Source organism: Phocoena sinus, chromosome 8 (genome assembly GCF_008692025.1).
Source record: "Phocoena sinus isolate mPhoSin1 chromosome 8, mPhoSin1.pri, whole genome shotgun sequence".
Taxonomy (NCBI): Eukaryota; Metazoa; Chordata; class Mammalia; order Artiodactyla; family Phocoenidae; genus Phocoena; species Phocoena sinus.
In genome coordinates this window covers 102,857,211-102,871,660 of record NC_045770.1, presented here as the reverse complement: position 1 = coordinate 102,871,660, position 14,450 = coordinate 102,857,211, and the positions used below count along the sequence as shown (strand labels likewise).

General features: G+C 49.8%; 1 protein-coding gene across 17 annotated transcripts; it reads left to right on the top strand.

Annotated features, from left to right (window-relative positions):
* Positions 1-393: 393 nt before the first annotated feature.
* SF1 (splicing factor 1) lies at positions 394-14,357 on the top strand. 17 transcript variants are annotated; one of them, XM_032640312.1, is made up of 14 exons: positions 394-863; positions 2,569-2,697; positions 5,424-5,499; positions 8,531-8,683; positions 8,882-8,971; positions 9,318-9,501; positions 9,589-9,704; positions 9,809-9,916; positions 10,638-10,818; positions 11,078-11,351; positions 11,686-11,745; positions 11,870-12,049; positions 12,793-12,997; positions 13,431-14,357. In XM_032640312.1, exons 1-14 carry the CDS (start codon positions 833-835, stop codon positions 13,558-13,560), a joined length of 1,917 nt encoding a protein of 638 aa, XP_032496203.1. In that variant the 5' UTR covers positions 394-832; the 3' UTR covers positions 13,561-14,357. The 17 variants fall into 17 exon arrangements, with proteins under 17 accessions (XP_032496203.1, XP_032496210.1, XP_032496201.1 ...); XM_032640317.1 differs by having other exon boundaries at positions 450-863; positions 11,078-11,355; positions 13,431-14,354; XM_032640321.1 differs by having other exon boundaries at positions 450-863; positions 11,078-11,355; positions 11,971-12,049; positions 13,431-13,569.
* The last annotated feature ends 93 nt before the right edge of the window (positions 14,358-14,450 follow it).

Genomic DNA, 14,450 nt, shown 5'->3' with positions numbered 1-14,450 from the left:
TTCACCTGAGTTGTCAACGAATCTGGTTGGCCCGCCCGTGCCAGCCCCTCCCCCGTCCCTCGGTTCCGGGTTACCAACGGAATCGAGGACTGACGTCACCAAGGGCTTCCGCGTCGGACCCGAGGGCCGAAGCTGAACCCAGGTGCTGGGGGGGGGGGGGGTGTTGCGCCAACTACGCATGCGCACTGCTGCTCCGTTCCCCGCGACCCTAAATCTCCTTCGCCCGGGCTTCTGCGCTGCGACCTCGCGCTTAAACCCAGCGAAACTACTCCCCGGGGCAAGGGAGTAGACTAAAGAATCGAACCAGCGACAGCCAATCCCATGACACTACGACGCAACCGAGTTTGATTGACTCCATCAATTCCAGCCAATGGGAGAGCTCTTGGCCCCAAACGTCACAGAGCTTGCCCCACCCTATCCCCTCCCTTCTGGACTCCGAGCTCAGTTCGCGCAGTAACAAATGAAGTGCGCGCTGCGACACCTCCCAGCTCTCCAGCCTCAGCCGCCATTTCCTCGCCTGGCCTAACGGTCCGGCCAATCCCAGCGCGCATCGAGAAGGGCTAAGGCTCCGCCAATCGGAGGCCGCCGATTTCGACCCCTTGCCTCGGCCCGGCCCAATCCAGGCTCCGGCCCCGTCGCCCCCGACCCGCCCCCGCGGCGCCCTCTCTCCTCCCTCTTTGTGCGTCTCGCGCCGCCGCCGCCGCCCGCCGCGTGAGAGGACGGGCTCCGCGCGCTCCGCGGCAGCACAGTCAGGTCCCCTCCCCCCAGAAGATTCGCGAAGGAGAAACCGCCGCCGAAGAGGAGCCGCCGGTGCCGGTCCCTGGGGGGCGCCATGGCGACCGGAGCGAACGCCACGCCGCTGGGTAAGCTGGGCCTCCCTGGCCCCAAAGGGGGCTTCGAGCCGGGGCCACCGCCTGCCCCCGGGCCTGGGACGGGGCTGCTGGTGTCCGGGCCGCCGCCGCCCCCGCCCGTGGGCTCGGTGGGGGCCCTGACCGCGGCCTTCCCCTTCGCGGCGCTGCCGCCGCCGCCCCCGCCGCCCCCGCCGCCGCCCCCCCCGCCTCCCCAGCAGCCGCCGCCGCCCTCTCCGGGTTCCTCGTACCCGCCGCCGCAGCCGCCCCCTCCGCCGCCGCTCTACCAGCGCGTGTCGTCACCGCAGCCGCCGCCGCCACCCCAGCCGCCGCGTCAGGACCAGCAGCCGGGCCCGGCCGGTGGCGGAGGAGGTGAGTCGGGCCGAGAGAGCGCGACAGGCGCTGCGCGGATGGGCCCGGCCGGCTGAGGGGCGCGCGGCGGCGGCGACGGCGGCTGCACGCGGCTGGGGCGCGCGCGCCCGGGGAGACCCGGGCGGAGGCGCCACGGGGCGCGCGGCCGAGTTCTGGGGCCTCGAGTGCGCACGCGCGTTAGGGGTGGGGGCCTGGCGGGAGGAAGTTTGTTGCGCGCAGGCGCAGTGTGGCGGCTGGGCTTTGCGGCCAGCCTGAAAGCCTAGGTGGGGGGACCCTCTGTTGCTCTCCATCCTGGTGTAGGGGAGAGGTGTGGAGGGGGTCGAGTGAGTGAATGGGGTGTTGGGTGTGCAAGTCTGGAGGGTGTGGAAGGGTCAGTTGATGACGTGGAGCGTCCTTTTCCTGGTTGTAGAAGAGTCCTAAAGGGAGAAAAGTACCCAGAGTAGCTCCTCGACTGCTACAGTAAGGCAGGGTTTTCCCTACAGAGAGCCAAAGAGGTTGAAAGTCTTAAGAGGATGGTTGGGTCCGATTTTTTTGTGGCTGTTTTTGGGGGAGGAAATTCTGTTTGTTTTCTAATCTCCCTTTGTCTACCTAAGGAATGTGACATGTCTTCTCCTCTTGAGGCGTTCCCCCTGGGTCTGGCACCTGAGAAGAACACTTTTGTGTACCGAATGCTAGGGAGTTTCTGCCTGTGTACTGGAGGAGGAGGATTTGGCTGTTTTTGTATAGCTTGTTCTTTGTTGAGCTTTTGATGCATGTTTTAGACATTAAATGTCCAACTGGCCAGGAAAATTGAATGCTGATTTCTGAGAAATTTCTGAGAAAAAAGTGATCTTGCAGAAGAATCCAGTTTTTTCAGTTAGTAGCTATAGGTTTAGTTGTGTTTTGGCCCCCTTAGACAGGTGGCTGATGGGGAGGTGGGAGGAGCCAGCAGGTCCCAATCTTGCTTTACAGGCTTGTCTGAGTGTTTAGTCTACTCTTATCTTCTCTGGGGCTGTTAAGGTGTTTATGGACAACCACGTAGTATATTATCTTCTCAATAGTTTATTTTACTACTTGAAACTTTATGCATTGAGATTCGTTACCTTGTTTACGTACTTCACAGAATTTCTGTGGGCAAAAATTATAAATGTGAAATGTTAACTTTTCAGACCCAGGTCCAGGTCCCCTTCTAGTGGCCATGTCTCTTGACTTCTCAGGTTTGTCTTCTATTCTTTGCCATTTCCGTTTTAGGTCAAGCTCTCAGTTTCACAGTCTGCTGAGGTTGTGTGTAATCACAAGCATGCTGAACTTCTGTTGCTACTTTCTCTGCTAGTTTATATTTGCATCTGATGAACTTTATTTCTTTTAGACTTTCCCAGTAAGAAGCGGAAGAGGAGCCGCTGGAACCAAGACACAATGGAACAGAAGACGGTGATTCCAGGAATGCCTACAGTTATCCCCCCTGGACTTACTCGGGAACAAGAAAGAGCTTATATAGGTAAATACACGTTCTGCACCCAAATGCATTTTCGGATTGTTACTATTCTGAGCAACATTTTATCTGTTGAAAGTTTGGGACTTTAAAGTTTTCTCTTTTTTTGAGAGGAGGTATGGTCAGGTGTACTTGCGACTTTGGTACAATGTATCAGGTTTTGCTCTGTGAGTCCTGCATTTGTAGCTCCTTGTTTTGGTCTGTTGGTAACAGCAGTGTTCTCCATGAGTGCCAGGAGGGTAGAGGGGCCCACTTAGGAGTGAGAATAGTCCCCAGTCCAGCACCCCACCCCACCCTTTTCAGCTGCTGTTCATTACCAGTTGATGAGGTGAGTGTTTTATGCCTCTCTGGACACGGCCCCAGTGGAGAACACTGCAGGTATCGTAAACCAAGTACCTTTTTAACAGCATGGTCTTTCACCGTAATTTCATATTCCTCCTTTCCCTAAAATGTGGTCTTTTATTTTTTATAGGTACTTTCTAAAAGGGAAAAAAAAGCTCAGTTTAACCAAAAAGTGGTTCTGAAAGTGTGTTGACAGTGCACCCCTCTTTTACCATCTTGTTGAATTTAACCTTTCCTTTAGCATCTTTTCTGGTTTGGTCTTTTGTGGAGAGCTGTCTTGAAATGAGGGCTCTTGTGTGTACTACTAAAGAACTCTGCAGGGAAAGGGATACTGCTTGGATATGGAATAATGAGGTGGTTAGGATAAAGTATCTTAACTGTTGAGAAATTTTGAGAAGTAAGAATGTCCACAGTAGAAATGAAATTAACCTCAAAATTACCTTTTTTTTAACTACAAGGTTATTAATGCAAGTTTTACCTTTATTTATGTACTTGTGCAGGTGTCTCAAAATAGTTCACTTGATAAACGTTTCTTACTAACCAAGTAAACATCCCCTTTGGAGTAAATCAGGGCAGACGCCTCCTAGACCTGTGAGGTTGTGGCCTTCACGAATAAAAAAACTTCAAGGCCGTTGTTCTTGAGGATCTTAATCTCTTGTGTTTCTAGATTGCTGAGAATTTTGAGGTGTTGGAATTGTCTATCTCTTTTTTACAATACTAATAATTCTCTCCCCACTGTTCAACCTACTCCCACCCATCCCTTTATGTCTCATATTTGACTGGTCTGGGTCTTGATAACCTTATGAAAATGTTCCTAGTGGAGTGATATTCCAAGGACGCAAGCAGATGTAGAAAATGGGAAAAACAAACTCATTCTTTACATCTCCCGCTCTCTTCCCTTGGAGGGAGTTAATGCTCTGGGCCCTAAGGGCTGTTTATAGCTATAATCAAAGTAGAGAGAAGCTCTAGGTTACTGTAGGTCTCTGCTCCAAGGAAGATAGCAGCCTTTTGATTTAAGTGCCAGCAATTTCCTCAGATCAGATCCCACACCCCTACAGTCCAGTTAAGATGACTGCCTATCTCCATGAAGGTGACTTTCACCTTGAGCTGTTGAGCTAATACTTGACTGCCAAGTCAGAACATTTCTGGCATAAAAGAGCTTAGGGGCCCATGTGTGTCTTACTGCATTTCTGTCTTTCATGGTACATACTGCCTTGTACAGAATGCCCCCAATATCTTCTCTTGATATTAATGTGGATTTTCATTTCTTCAGTTTGAGTGGCTGTGTGATATATCCCTGTAGGATGTATTTAAAATTAGAAGAGTGTCTGGGGTTAGACATGCATTAATTCTTGGAGCAAACTCAACTTTAACCGAACCCAGTAAAACTTGACCTTATTTAGAAGTATGTGTTTAGAACACTCAGATGCTACAAAGGTAAGAAACAGGTGGTCTTCAGCATGCCGAAGAAAGTGGTCTGGCTATGCAGTGCCTTTATCTTGAGAAATCATCCGGGTAATATTTCCCTGGAATCACTGAACTTTTGTGAAACCCTCATCTCTCTTTTTCACATACAGCCTCATTTGTCAAGGTCTGAGGGCCACACGTACTGTCCTTGACCCACACTTTTCATCCTCTGCACCCCTACTTTTACTCCCCATATAAGGAGCAAGTCTAAAAACAGACTTCTTGCATCTTAACGGTTACTGGTTTATTAAGGTATATGGATTGTCATAAAATTTGAATAAAAAACAACAGGTATTGGGAGATCCTTTGGATCTGGTTTTACACAAAGAGTATGTACAAACTTATATGAGATTGTTGAATTGGTTATTAAATGTCTTATTTAAGGAATTTTAAGCCTGGTATCAATGAAAATGATCTTGCTTAACTGGTGTTTTTCCTTGTCCCATGTTAATTGAGTCTCATTTTGGGTTATGATTAATATTTAATGAAGGAAAAATAAACTCTAAGAGTCTTGCACTCAAGAATGTAATTTGGAGGGAACAGGATACTGGTGATAACGTGGTTTAGTTCTGGGTACCAATTGTATAGCAAGCCTTGGTGGGGAGGGAAAGGTGAGACACCTCCTAATAATTGCTTTGATGTTAGCCTTAGCGAACAGTCTATACTGCTAACCCCTCTTCCAACAAATTGTTTGCTTGCTTCCTTAAGTGATAACCATTTTGAAGTGAAAGATACTTATAGATGTAAATGGACTCCTGCCAATAGGTGGTTGGGGGTTTTTGCCTCAATGTGTGTTCACTGATCAGTCGTCCCTTTCAAAGTCTCCGAGTTCTTCATGCTTGTTGTTGAGATTTGAGATGTTTTTTGGTAACATTGTCTTTTTTCCATCCTTTTTTTTTCTTTCCTAACCTGGTTTCTTCCAGTGCAACTGCAGATAGAAGACCTGACTCGTAAACTGCGCACAGGAGACCTGGGCATCCCCCCTAACCCTGAGGACAGGTTGGGAAACAGTTTTAACCAGCTGACAGTAACGCTTTTACCTTTTTCTCAATACGTTTTACTGGTGGCAACATGTTGTGTCAGTTCAATAAAATCCTAGTAAGAAGACTGGTACTGTGACCATTCTGGGAACTAGAGTGTAAATTAGCAGTATATATGGTCAGTCATCAGTTAGAAAATTGGAATGAAATTTAATTACTAGCAGAATCGAAAGTTACAGGAAAACGGACAACCGGTTTTCATTTGGTAAGCATGTAGATTTTTAACCTGATTTACCCACCGGTAGGGACAGTGAGGTGGCCCATTAACCAGCCGTTTCAGTACCTGCTTTGGCTGACAGCCCAGGTGTAAAGTTTTCCTCACAGGTACTACACAATGTAGGGAATAAGAATATTTTTGAACATCACTGAATCTGAGAAGGCCAGAAATTCATTCTGGTCAGCTCATTGCTGCAGTCTCCTGCTCATGGTTTTGACATGGTTTTAAAATAGACAAGATTCTAACCAACTTCCTTCACTGCCAGTTAATTTTCAGCCTTGGCCATTGCCTGGGGGTGTTGGGAGGGGCCAGAATATTCTCAGCTGTTGGGGAAGGCAAGCAACCAACCCTAAATTACTTTTTTTTTTTTTTTTTAAGGGAGTGTGGTCTTCAAACAGCTGTGGTCTTGTCATTTCAGTTTATAATTTCTCTCACCTCTGAAAAGTAAAAAGTCTGAGGGAAATGAGCTTTTTAAACAGGAATTTTATTGGCAGGGTAACATTTGAGCGGCTGAAATGCGGTCCATTTAATAGAAGGGCAGTGCGCCTCCCTCAGTGAGATTTCTCTTAGTGCACGCAGCATAGTTCAAAACACTTCGCTTCAAAAAAGTCGTGTTTTGGCTTTTGTTACCCGTTGTAATAACTTGTTAAATCAGGAAGATGATGTAATGGTTTTAGAAGCCACTCACTTAAGCATCTTTCTGCTGCCCTTTGTCAGGAAACAAATTAACTTATTTCTCCATATTGACGCTTTTAATTTTATTTAATTAAATTTATTATTTTTTCATCAGTAGATTTTGGTTGGAGGGTTGTATTATGTTTTATATTTTGACTTTTTTTTTTAAGATTTGAATTATAGGTTGTAGACCACAACTGTTAGTGCCTTTTTGGCCTTTTTCCCTTTAATAACATGTCTACAGGTTACCAGGCAATTCCTCAAAAAGTTGAATTTTTAACAAACCTTTGCTTCCTGGAGAATTTGGATTAGAAACTAGATGATCTATAATACAATGCTTATTCAAAGCGAAGAAGTTGGGCCAATCTGACCTCTAGAATATTGGCTTTTGCCTTTCACTTCCACAATTTGGAAAGAGGTTCACTGTTGTGGGGCTTTTATATGACCAATTTGGTGCTGGTAAAACTGGTGATTAGCCAGAAATGCTTAATCTAGACAGCTATGAATGAGGTGGGAATTAGAAACGTCAAACATGTTAGAAATAAAAACAGAGCAGAGTTTTTTTTTCCTCCCTTGTATTCAGTTTGAAAGAGGCCTTAATTAATGCCTTATGGTTTTGCTTTGAAAGAACCCAGGTTGGAGGGAAATGCTATGAGTTTCTTACTAAGATTATTTCTTAAGAAGGTGTATTCTCAGTATGAAGCCACTTTATGCCATTTTGATTTTGCTCAAGTTGCACAGTTAAAAATGCTTTAAAATCTCTTATAGACTTAAATGTGTAAGATGATAGTCTAATAAGCTGGGGTATGTTTGTTTTTGTTCACTATTATTGGATTGTGCTAACAGTTTATACAAATGCTAGAAACGGAGGTGTCATTTAGCCGTCATTAGCCATGAACAAACCTGACCTTTTATTCCATCGTGTGTGTAACGTGGTATGACATGGTTCCCTTTAGGCTGAAGACAGTGGGAGCAGCCGAGTTCAGTCCTTGCTCTCCAACTAGGCAAGGTTCTCTCAACTAAATCAAGGGTATAGGAGTCTTTGACTACTTTCAGGATGTTTTTAAAATAACCTGATCCACATGGTCTCTTCCCTTCTTGCAGCTGCTACTAAATTTTCATTCAGAATATCAAGCTATGGTCCTTTTTGTAATCTTAACTCAGAATTCTAGGAGTGTAACTTTTCTTTTTTTTTTTTTTTAATTACCGCAAAATCCAGCTGTGGTAAACTGACCATTTTATCATTACTATTTTTTACTTGTAGCAACAGCATTTTACTCCTTAAAAAAAGAGAGAGAGAAAATCTGCTTTCTGGACTTGTAAACTCTGGTGGAGAATCATAGGTTTTCCCCTTGCTGTTTGCAGGTTCAGACCCTAGACAAGTACTTGACCAAATCTGCATTTGCAGCCTCTCACAGAAGCTGCTTTAGCAATTTAACCGTTTTCTCTACCCAGACTCCCCAACCTCGAACAGCCAGAAAACAGGTTGACTCCTGGGCCTTGGACACAGCCAGCCAGGCCATTGAAGGAAAAGCAGAGACGAAGCCTTGAACCATCTCTCTCCATTGTGGGGGCCAAGTAGCTGCAGTAGCCTTGAGTCCCAGCTGCATTGGGTTAAAGAGCTCAGACTTACTCTGTGGTAGGGGTGTAGACTCTCTTCCTGATAGGACGTGAGCTCTGCAAGAGTTAACGTTTTACCTAAACTTGGGGTTTCCGTGGTTCATAAAGTTGTAATGTTAATTTTTTTTCAAATGAAAGCAAAGTCGTATCTGGCAAGAGGACTCCCGAGGATGGTACTGTCCTTGCCATTTACAATCTAGAGATTTCCCCCAGAAGGACAGACTTTTTTTCCTCTCATCACTTTTAGAAGCAAAACTACTTTTTTCTCTCTCACACACACCCCAGTCCCCCTAATGCTAAGCCAGCTTCCACCTCCTCATTCCACACGATCGTGAATAGCACACGTTATGGTCGGTTCCTCCGAAGAGTGTTGAGTTAGGGTCTGAGAGGCAGAGGGGCTGGGGAAGACTTATTTTAGCCCGTGTGGGAATGAGAGAAAAGTGAAGGCAGAACAGTGATGGTGGTCTGTTTCCCACAGGTCCCCTTCCCCTGAGCCCATCTACAATAGCGAGGGGAAGCGGCTTAACACTCGCGAGTTCCGCACCCGCAAAAAGCTTGAAGAGGAGCGGCATAACCTCATCACGGAAATGGTTGCCCTCAACCCTGATTTCAAGCCACCTGCAGATTACAAGTAAGTGGGGGCCAGGTGATCTGGGACAAGGACACCTGCGGATTAGGTGTGGTCTGGTAGAGCAATTTTGGTACTAACCTCTTATTCCTTACCCCCAGTCACCTGTAATTAACAAGCGGTGTCGGGTTAGTTCTAGAAGAGCTGTCGATTTGTGTCATCTTGGAAGTGTGCAGAGTCTATGAGTCTTTTCTTTCTTAGACCTCCAGCAACACGTGTGAGCGATAAAGTAATGATTCCACAAGATGAGTATCCAGAAATCAACTTTGTGGGGCTGCTGATTGGGCCCAGGTGAGTAACTACTACCCTGTGGAATATGGAACTCCTAAGGACCGGGGAGATGTGTCTGTCTCGTGCCTATTTGGGTGCTACTGGTGGCTTATCTTCCTGTTTTTGGTAGGATGTTCACTTTGGCTGAGTGCCTGCCTTTTTGTGAGAAAATCTCTTTAACTTCCCCATTTCACCGCAGGGAAGTCAGATCTTGAGGATTGCTGTGTCTGTGACCTTAACTTAGAGGAGCTCTTGGTGGGAAAATCCCATGCTCTGCACTCACGGTTTCCTTCCAGTGCCCAGCGAGCCACTCTGGCGTGTGAATTTGTGTGTCAGGTATGATAGTGGTCTTTTCTGCCTTTGACAGAGGGAACACCTTGAAGAACATAGAGAAGGAGTGTAATGCCAAGATCATGATCCGGGGGAAGGGCTCTGTGAAAGAAGGGAAAGTCGGGCGCAAAGATGGCCAGATGCTGCCAGGAGAAGATGAGCCGCTTCATGCCCTGGTTACTGCCAATACCATGGAGAATGTGAAGAAAGCAGTAGAACAGGTGAGGGAGCCAGAAAGGAAGCCTCTAGCCAGAATTCTAGGTGGTGTCCCAGGACTTACATAACTGTGCCTGTTGCATCTCCACCAGATAAGAAACATTCTGAAGCAGGGTATCGAGACTCCTGAGGACCAGAACGATCTACGGAAGATGCAGCTTCGAGAGTTGGCTCGTTTGAATGGGACCCTTCGGGAAGATGATAACAGGTGTGTATGTGATTAGTTTAGAGGGGAGTGCACAGAGACCTGAAGAACCTATGGGAGAAGGGTGATTGGCCATAGCCCTTCAGGTGACTTTTTTCTGTCAACAGGATCTTAAGACCCTGGCAGAGCTCGGAGACCCGCAGCATTACCAATACCACAGTGTGTACCAAGTGTGGAGGGGCTGGCCACATTGCTTCCGATTGCAAATTCCAAAGGTGAGGGTTTCCTGGTAGCCCGTGGTATACAGGACAGTTCCTGTTAATCTGCAGACCCAAGAGAAGCTTTCTTTCTGTGAGTGTGGTCTGTAATGGTGTGATTGAAAACCCAGGACGATTAGAAACAGCTGATGCAAAACATCCCTATTTTATTGCTTACCTTGAGCCCAGGGAAACTGGAAAACTTCCCTTCTGGGTATAGGTGTTTTCACGGTGGCTTAATGTTAACTGCCATTTGTTGCTTAAGGTGGGTATAAGAAGACAGCAATCCTGTGCAGTTTCGACCAGTTGCAAACCAGCATTTGATAGCAATGTTTTTCTACTTCGGGTGGCAAATATAAAAAGCTTTGTTAAGGAAGTTCTGGCAGTTGCTCGGTCTTGGCATAGATGTTCCTTCCTTCAGACCTGGAATGTAGAAATTGATGAAACTTGCTATTGTAGAAAAACCTGTGCTTTCCTGGCTGGCGTGGTTGGCTCTGGTCTGGTGCTTCCTCTCTCCTCTGTTCTTGCCCTAGGGGTCTCTGCTGTGGCAGAGGTACATGTAATCCCAGTGGCAGAGCTGGGCATGGAACTGAAGAGCTGATGAGACTGTTTTGAGGAAGGGGTTAGGAAGTTCTGAATTCCTCAGAACTTTCTCTGTGTAAATTTCTCAGGGTAAAGGTTTCTATCTTAAGGAGGTTTTTTTCCTTTTCTCTTTTTGTGTCCCCCACCCCACCTTCAGGCCTGGTGACCCTCAGTCAGCTCAGGATAAAGCGCGGATGGATAAAGAATACTTGTCCCTCATGGCCGAACTGGGGGAGGCACCTGTGCCCGCATCTGTGGGCTCCACCTCTGGGCCTGCCACCACACCCCTGGCCAGTGCACCTCGGCCTGCTGCTCCCACCAGCAATCCACCTCCGCCGGTGAGCTTCAAGGGCTGGTTCTTACAGCCTGGCCCCCCTTGTCTTCTGAAGAGACTGGGGGAACGTGGCCAGGTGCTTTGGGTAGAACAGGTGGACATGGGCGGCAACATTGTTCTTTCGGGACGTCAGGAATGTTTGGGGACCTCTCAGTTTGGGGAAGATCTTGTCCTTGTGTCCTGGTCCTGTGGCATAGCCGAAAGAACAGTGTTGCCACCAGGGGGAGCAGGCAGGGACGCTGGCGGGAAATGCTCTCACGTAGTCTCTCATGTCCACTACCCAGAGCCGCCCACCCTGGATGAATTCTGGCCCGTCAGAGAGTCGGCCCTACCATGGCATGCACGGAGGTGGCCCTGGTGGGCCCGGAGGTGGCCCGCACAGCTTCCCACACCCGTTACCCAGCCTGACGGGCGGGCACGGTGGACATCCCATGCAGCACAACCCGAATGGACCCCCTCCTCCTTGGATGCAGCCACCGCCACCACCGATGAACCAGGGCCCCCACCCACCTGGGCACCATGGCCCTCCTCCAATGGGTAAGTAAGTGTCAGACCAGAAACCTTGGGGCTTTGGGATAAGCAAGGGTTTGTATCGTCACTGCACACTGGAAGCAGGTCTCAGAGCGGTCGGGTGTTGGTACTGAGTCTCTTGCCAAGGCTTGGGCTCCAGGCCAGGAAGAAGGTTCCATCCTGGTTCAGGGAGGGACTTCTGTGTGGGGTAGGCACAAGCCTGCTGCTTAGAGACGGAGTCCCAGAACTGCTCTTGTGCGGGTAGTGATTGCAAGCTGTGCGGCTGAGCTGCTGGTGGGGCGGCATCCTCCCCGGCCAGTTCCAATGTCCTGCTAAGTTCCTGCTCTTTCCTTCCATCAAGATCAGTACCTGGGAAGTACGCCTGTGGGCTCTGGGGTCTATCGCCTGCATCAAGGAAAAGGTAATGGAGCCTGGCCGTTTGCTCACTTTGGGGTGTCGCCTCCCAGGCCTGGGAGTGAGTGGGGGCTCTATTGCAAATCCCTCTCTTCCCCTGAGGCCTCACCCTTGTCTCCACCTGGCTGCAGGTATGATGCCGCCACCACCTATGGGCATGATGCCGCCGCCGCCGCCGCCTCCCAGTGGGCAGCCTCCACCCCCTCCCTCTGGTCCTCTTCCCCCATGGCAGCAGCAGCAGCAGCAGCCTCCACCACCCCCTCCGCCCAGCAGCAGTATGGCTTCCAGTACCCCTTTGCCATGGCAGCAAAGTGAGTGGAATATTTTGGGCTTGTGGGGGTGGGTGGGATTGCGGGGGAGGGGGCTGAGAGGAATGAGAGACCCTGGCAGACAGGCAGGCAAGACACCTTGGGGTGAGACTCTGGTCTCCGCTGCAGGGTAAACAAGGGCCTTGTGGCCCCCGGGGGCCTCGGGGAGGAGAGCTGATGTTTGGTGTGGTTGTGTTTGGGGAGAAGTTTGGGAGGGCCTGGAGGGGAGCCGCCATCATAGGTAGGGTGCCAGAAGTCCAGGCTCTCTGCTGGGTGAGCTGCTGGCTGGCCCAAGCCTACGCGTTAGGCCCGGGTTGGGGTGGTGCATGCCTGCTCTGGAGAGGGATGTGATTGGGGCCTGAGAGACTGCGGGGATGGGATGGGGGCAGCGGGGAGAGTAGCTGTGGCCTTGAGGTTGAATGTGCCGTTCGGTGGTGGCGGCGGATGGGCGGAGGGATGTCAGAGCCGGTTCTTGTGTCTGGTACCTTCCCCTCAGCCCTTCCAGGGGCATTGGTGACAAAGGGCTTACTCTGTTAAGCCTAGAGACCTTGAGGCTGACCCCAGGGTAGTCCTGCCCACCCCTCCACCCCCATCGCTAGGACAGCCCTGCCCGCCCGCCCCCCACCACCGTACCGCATGCCAAGCCAGGAGCAGGCGTCCCTCGCCCCCCCATCCCAAGGCAAGCAGCCGCAGAGAGCCGCGGTGTGCCCCCGCGCGTGTGACCTTGGGCTTCTTTACCACCCCAGATACGACGACTACCACCACGAGCGCTGGCACAGGGTCCATCCCGCCATGGCAACAGCAGCAGGCGGCTGCCGCAGCTTCTCCAGGAGCCCCTCAGATGCAAGGCAACCCCACTATGGTGCCCCTGCCCCCAGGGGTCCAGCCGCCTCTGCCGCCCGGGGCCCCTCCCCCTCCGCCGCCTCCGCCGCCTGGTTCCGCCGGCATGATGTATGCCCCGCCCCCTCCTCCTCCGCCTCCCATGGACCCTTCTAACTTTGTCACCATGATGGGCATGGGGGTGGCGGGCATGCCACCCTTCGGGATGCCTCCAGCTCCCCCACCGCCTCCACCACAGAACTAGACTCGGTTTTTTAAGAAAATATATATTATATAGAGAGAGAATTGGTCTCGTTTAAACACACGCCGAACCTCACCATATGGAGCCAGACATTGGGACGCACGCATGTGATTGTGTGCACGCATGTGTGTGTGTGCACGCACCGGGCTGGGCCAAGCGACTGAGGCCTCGCTTAGGAACGGGCAGGTGGTAGTAGGGGCGCCAGCTTGGGCTCTCCTGGCGCCCCGTAGCATCGAGTGTCTTCTTTGTCTTCTTTCTCTCCTCACCCAAATCCCTTTGCCTCTCCCCAAACCGGGCCGCCAGGATCCCTCCCCGCGGCGGCGATGGCCCGAGCCATGAGAGTGAGGACTTTCCGCGCCCATTGGTGACCCTTCCAGGCAGACAGCCTCAGCAGCGCCCCTGGTGGACAGGATGGTTCGGCAAAGCAGCCTGAGTTATTTTTATGGACGGAATCGGAACACGCTGGCTCCATATTGTGAAATTTTTTATTAATTTTTTCTTTTTCCTTTGTTACTTCCTTATCTTTTCCTTTCTTCAGACTCCGTCCAAGGAGATGCTCTCCCCAGTCTTCTGCTGCAATTAGGTTCCTTTCCCTTTTTCATTCCTCATTCTTCTCTTTCTAAGGAGAGAGGAACAAATGGTTCTTAGGCAAAGGCTTTTGGCCACCAATGTCAGGCTAGTGGGGGGTTCCTTAGGTTCTAAGATTTTCAAGGTGCCATAGTCGCCCTGAGATTTTTTTTCCCCTAATTTTAAGCGTGGGGTTTTGTCTCTGTCACCTTTGTAGACTAGCGGGTTGACCCCCAGGTCCAGGGTCCATTTCCGTCCTGGCATCCCTGCCAGCAGTCGGGGCCACCTACGCTGCCGTGGGCTTGTCTGCCAGCCAGGAGCACCCTTTCCACGCCCCTGAGCACCTGAGCTGCCTCAGATTCCATTTGTTCCTCTCTTTCCTGGAAGGTTTCCTTTTCAAATTTATTTTAGTCCCAAATGTCAGTGTATTGCAGTGTCTAGGGATTTGAGCCCTTTGTTTTCCGTTCTGCTTCCTTTTTTTCCTCCTTCCTCTTAATGGTGTGATTATGTTGATAATAACGTATAACGCGCGTTCTCTTCACTGGTTTATCTGCAGAAATTTCTCTGGGCTTTTTTTTTTTTTTTTTTTTTTTTTTTTGGTGTATGATTCAACACTGCGTTAAAGGGGGATGTTCCATTGAATAAAAGAGCAGTGTGGTTTTCTGGGTCTGTTTATTTCCTTTTTTTTAAAATCCCCTCTGCCACCATCAGCACCAGCACCAGTTACCTTACCTGCGTTCAGCTCCTGGCCGCACT